This window comes from Pleurodeles waltl, chromosome 11 (assembly GCF_031143425.1).
Source record: "Pleurodeles waltl isolate 20211129_DDA chromosome 11, aPleWal1.hap1.20221129, whole genome shotgun sequence".
Classification (NCBI taxonomy): Eukaryota; Metazoa; Chordata; class Amphibia; order Caudata; family Salamandridae; genus Pleurodeles; species Pleurodeles waltl.
This window is the reverse complement of record NC_090450.1, coordinates 473,256,342-473,262,341: the sequence shown is the minus strand read 5'-3', so window position 1 is coordinate 473,262,341 and position 6,000 is coordinate 473,256,342. Positions and strand designations below refer to the sequence as shown.

At 42.1% G+C, this 6,000-nt stretch overlaps 1 protein-coding gene across 1 annotated transcript in view; it reads right to left on the bottom strand.

The window, feature by feature from the left end:
• Nucleotides 1–371: 371 nt before the first annotated feature.
• TTI2 (TELO2 interacting protein 2) overlaps nt 372–6,000 on the bottom strand; it is a 97,385-nt gene continuing 91,756 nt past the window's right edge. Inside the window, exons 6-7 of the mRNA XM_069213814.1 lie at nt 1,829–1,991; nt 372–513 (exon numbers count right to left, since the gene is read on the bottom strand). Of these exons, the coding sequence (XP_069069915.1) occupies nt 430–513; nt 1,829–1,991 (247 nt within the window). The 3' untranslated portion in view covers nt 372–429. The remainder of the gene's footprint in view (nt 514–1,828; nt 1,992–6,000) is intronic.

The window sequence follows — 6,000 nt, the reverse complement described above, 5'->3', positions numbered from 1 at the left end:
AAATTTCACTGCAAATTCTGCATCTTCTTTTTTCACATAGCGTTTAATAATAAAATAAAAATATGCTGGTCTTGCTCATAACAGGGGGAAAGGACGAACAATATGTGCAACATAATATCAGGTCATTTGTGGCAACGGAACTTTACTTGGGGAATATATAATTGCATTAACCTGGAAAATATGAAATCCAAATCTCTTCTGTGCACTTATGAAAATGAAGCAGATGGATGACTGAGATGACCAATCTTTGCAAAGAGTAGACCAGAAGGAAATTATTGCCATTAGGTAATAATGTCCCTACATTAACATCCATGTGTTATTACTCTTCCTTCGGGTATTTCACTTACAGAAAATCGCCAGGACAAATTAGATTTATGTACAAAAATAACATTTACTAGTGTGGAATAAATTAGATTTACAGGCGATATTTCAAATCATATCTTGTTGCACCTTTGCTAAACATTTTAATACTTGTTGGTCTGTACAGTTGTTGGAAATTCCTTCCAGCAGAACCTGTAAAACGAAATGACACAAGAATGTGATTATGTAAACTTTAACAATTACACTCAAAATACACATAACTGTGATTTTTGTCACTGCTTTACACTGCTCAATTAATATAACAAGAGCAAGACAAAAGTCAGAAACATAGTAGTAAAAAGACGATGATGGCAAATGATCCTCCCTTTTCTTTGGGCAGCATCACGATTTATGTGTTGGAGGTCTGTTTAGGTGAAAGTCTGAGTTGTATTGTTCCATGGTGGTTTGATGTGGTGAAGATTCTCTGGTCTCCTTTGTGTTTGGACATGTAGTTTTATTCAAGATCAAACTGTTTGTAATCATATTCTAACTTCCATCATTAGAAAACGTGAACGTAAAAGTACAACAGACGATAAAAGTCTGTTGGTATCTCAAAAAGTTTTCAATAAAAAAAATCTGTAGCATGCCTGGGCCCTAAGAAAGGTCTTTATTGATGCATAATACACAAGCTATTTAATGTAATGGTGTACACTGGGTGGCTCATTACAGTTTTATTTAGAGTTCTTTAAAAAAATAATATTGGAGTCTGTCTTTTTGTAAGTGCGCACAATATTACTAAATAATGCATCTTAGGCACAGGACGATAAAATGTTCCCAAGAGATGAAACTTTATCAACCATAAAGGGAGCAAAGGGGCATATGTGCAAAACTTTTTGGGGGTCGACATCCGCCTGTCTGGGACCACAAAAAAAACAATTTCTAATGAACATATATCGTACATATACCATACTGCAATTCGGTTTCACTTTCTGGTTTAGCAATTCAATGTTTGGAAGACACATGTTTAGGGCTTCTCTTCCAAATACTGAATCACAGTATGTATGAATGTTTTTAAGGAAAACAATTTTTTTTACCTCGAAAAAAACGGAAATGTTACTTTTTTTTTTTTTATGCATCCCCTTTCCATTAAGAAAAACTTGCTGTATTTTTTTATTTTATTTTTTCAATACAAGGATATTGTTTCATTGAAAAAGCAATCACAGACATTGTGGTCTGCTGTGATGGCTGCAATTCCTAATGGCTCACAAACTGCGACCTACCACATTAATATTCATGAGGTAGGCTGATTTGTGACCCACTGGGAATCACTATTTAAGTCTTGTATAATTTCGTACATCAGGAATTGCGATTTCCCAATTACAATTCTGTAAGAATTGCAATTAGGAACTATCAATCCCTACATTTTGTACACGTGGCCCTAAAATTACAACCCACGCCTGTTTGTACGATGGTAAAAGTGGCTCTTTGGGTTTATGAACATTCTTTTTGTTCACTATTCTCCACTTACCTTTACTTGTCCCTGTGAGCATCGGTCGAGGAGCATAAGACAGTCTGTAGCCTCTTCAAGTAGAGTTGATTTTACCTGTCCTGGGGTGAGACTGCAATCAGTAGCCAAATCAAATACAAGTCGTAGGAGTGACTTCAGCAATACACCAAGCCTGCAGAGCATTCTGAGTTTGTAAGAGAAGAGAAGAGCAGAGAAGGGTTAGCATCAAATCAGAAACACAACTGAATTATGACGAATAATTATACAGTCAACCAGCAACTGCTGTTTTTTTACCTTGTAATATGTGTCTGCAACAAATGACATAGGCAGAGCAACGTTTAATATCTTCTTTGCAATTTAATTACCATTTATTTAAACAAAATCTAATCTAAGAAAAACATATAGAACAAACAAATCCTTTTAATAGGCTAAAATTACTTTTGATTTCACTTTTAATAGGCGACACCTCAGAGTACTTGCCTGATAGTGCTTTCCATCCTTGTTACCACAGTGTCCCCTTTACTGGAAATAGGTCAAAATTCTCCAGACTTAAGCTTTCACAAAAAAGTGATCCCTCCATATAAAAGGTAGAAGGAGTTTAAAAAGACCGCCGTCCACAGAAAAAACGAATCTGAACAGTTTTGCACTTATTCTAATCAACTAAGGCACTTACAATCTTTGTTTGTCTCATGTCCGCCACCAAGTTTATCATCACTGTATTTTATTCCACATGATTTTGTTTTTCAGATGAATATGCAACAATGTATTTGTATTCATGTGAGTTTTCTGCTGTTGTCTCACTACGAAAGTTTTAATGAAGCGGCCAGAGCCAGACTTTAACAGACTGTTGGCTGAAAAGTGCCAACATGTTTATGACAAGTTCGGTTTCTTTGTTTGTGGATCACAACCATTATTATTATTATTATTATTATTTTTTTACAGATTTTCTGCAGTGTCTTAGGGTCTAAGAATCATCGGTGGTGTCAAGATTGCAGCAGACATGAGAGAACTGACTGCCAGCTACTGCTGCAGGATGTTCTCACAAAACAGGCTTTTGGTAACTTCCACAATTATGCAGACTCCGGTGTCACTTGTCTCTCTTGATGTTCGATATCACATATGTGCAGGTATGACCTGACGGTGTCTCACTGACCTGACCTACTACACAGACATCACTTACTCCTCGCTGATCCTATGCTTGCCAGTGTGACTTCTCTCTTAATTTTTCTTTTTTTAGGAGGAGCAAACTATCAGATGTTGGAATTTCTCAGCTAACTCTATAGGTGCATTACAGCCCACTCGGCGAGACTTCCAACCCAGTTTCATCAACTTCAGAATTGGTTACAGGAGCTATAACGTTAGTAGTAAAAAAGCTATTTACATGGTATGGGTTTTACTCTTTAATTGCCATATTTGATTTACCAATCTACAGAATAAGTAGGTAAACATGTTACTGTTTCCAGTTATTTAAAACCATAACAATTTACAAAAGCAGATATAAAACATCACCATTGCCAAAACGCTGTAAAATCACATTTGTCAAATCCAAACAATCATACTATTCTTAGAGACGTATACAATGACTGTTGTTTATCGACATATACAAGACTCCTTGCTGAGGGGCGAGCGCCACATTCATCAACAATTATATCCAGCTAGATAAACTGCATTATGTTTTGAACGTTTGCACAATTCTTCCAATTACAGTGCAGACGGAACATTCACAGCTTAGTGCGATATATAAGGGCTCAGCCACTGCTCATCAACAACTGGCTCCAGCTAGACAGAGTGCGTTATGCTTTAAATGTTTGTGCAATTCTTAAAATTACATTGCAAACAAAACAGTGACAACTTCATTGAATATGTAATGGTTCAGCCGCCATACATCAGCCCATTCAATAATTACTGACGGTCAACTCGACCTTCAGTGGCAGATGAGGCCAACTAAGTAAGGTGCATTTCGCTTAAAATGATGTTACCATTCTGCAATAGCCGTCTAGTCAAGGTATTCGCAACACGCCCATTTGAAAGTGCATTGTGCTTAAACTGTTGTAGGAAGCTGGCTCTTTATACTGTATAGTGGACCAAAATGAGGTACACTGTAGACAGTCCAAGCAAGGTAGAGTACAGTGACTTACAGGACCAATCTCCTGGAATGGGTTAGTATGGGGCAAGGTCCAAGGCTACACCAAAAGGTCACCTCGGGTGGCACAGGGGTGGCTGGATGCAGTGGTGCAGTTCAGTGTCAGGTGCCCTGTGTAAGTCAATGGGGATCGATCTGGTCTAAAAGTTGCTGCAGAGGTGGACCAAGAGTCCATTCTGGGAGAACCACCGACGGGGTTCAGTTCTTGCAATGCTAGGGGACATAGGGACACCAGTGGTCCTGTTCTCCTCGGTCCGGGACATCCGGGTGCAGAGGTGGGTTGGACCGCCGGGTTTACTGTCACCGGAGGAGGTCGCAGTGCAGGGGGCCCACGGAAACAGGCTGCAGGCGTGGACTGTGGGGCAGTCCGGACAAATCAACAGCCCTCTTCTCCTCGGGCTGGAGCATCTGGGTACAGAAGTGCACTGGACCGTCAGGTCTCCGTGACCAGAGGCAGTTGGGGTGAAGGGAAGGTCTGCAGATTCAGGCTGCAGACCCAGTTGGGAAGTCCACAGAACAGAAGTTCAAGTGGGCTTCATCTCTGGAGGGCATGGGGACCACACTGAAATCACTGGCCCACTTCTGCTCAGGCTAGGCAGCTCAGGTGTAGTGGTGATGTCCGGCGTCTGTTTTTGGTGGTCCAGGTCCTCACAGTTCTTTTTTTGGATGTCGGCAGATGAAGGGGAGAAGCTTCTCTTCTCCAAGTGGCTTCTTCTTGGCGATTTGTGAAGCACTGGCAGCTGTCCCAGTTTCTTGGAGACTGCAGCAGCAAGGCTGGTCAGTTGCTATTCAAGGGTTGGATGCAGCAGGAAGGCTGGCAGGGTTGGCGCCAAGTCAGTAGTGTTCCTCAGTTCTCAGGTTCAGCAGGCTTCCTGTCCACTTTGGTTTCCAGTGAAGATCTGAGGCTCTGGTATCAGAGGGTCCCCTGAATACTCAGTGGACATTAAGGGGAGTGAAGGGTAGTTGCCAATGGGCTACTGAACCTTGGGGGCACTACACCCATTAGATGACCACTTCCTGGGGGAAGTGGGCATCACCCTGTCCAGAGTTCAAAAGCTCCCCCACATGCAAGACAGCAGAACTTCCTAAGTCGTGTCCACTTCAGGCTAGTCACGCTAGGGGTGTTCCCGGTCTGGAAGTGTGACATACCTCCTTCAGAGCTAAGTTTCCTACCTTTCCAGGTGCCACATGGGTTCTGGGGAAAGGGGGTTGGCATCTTCATCTGAGGAAGGCCAGATCTGCATACCAAAGGCAGTGGGATTCTTTAAAGCTCCTGCTATCGAAAGCAGGTCACCCTGTGGAAGAGGTGTGTAACACCCCGCCCGGACAGGCTTTTGTTTATGACCTCTCTCTCTCTCGAGAGAGAGAGAGAGAGGAGGCTCTCACTTTGGGAGTTCAGATTCTTGTCTGTTGGTGGCAGGCTGGCCAGAACCGGTCAGTGGGCCCAACAGCAGTTGGTAGGTTTTTCTCTAAGATGTCCTCTCGGTGTATGCATTAATAACTCCATCAATGGAATCAGTGAGGGTTCATCAATATAAGATGTTCGATACTAAACATCCCTAGGTACAGAGAAGCCATCATGTAGCTGAGGAACTCCTATTGATCAGTGTCCAATACATGTATTTAAAATGTCTTCCCTGCACACTTGCTATATCTAACAATCGACAAAGACATAGAATGGGCATATTTGCTCAAGCATATATGCCCTCAATTGTAAGATAATGTACCCTGACTTAGGGCTGAAGGCCTGCTGTAGTGATGACTTACAGATATTGCAAGCAGTGTTTTACGGGACATGGCCACAAGTGTGTGCCCTGCCGTGTTTTCAATTTTGGGAGCACCTAGTCACACAGCCTGCAATGGCAGTCTTCATAAGGTTGCTGCTAGGTCCCTCAGAGTGGCACAAGTTGTGCTGCTGCTCTGAGGAGGACCCTCTTCAGTATCCATGCCCTAGGTACCAGTTACTAGAGACTTCTAGAGGTGCTGAAGGGCCTGGTCACTTGGGGATCAAGAGACAGGTGTCTTGTTTTGAGGAAAGAACACTGGTACT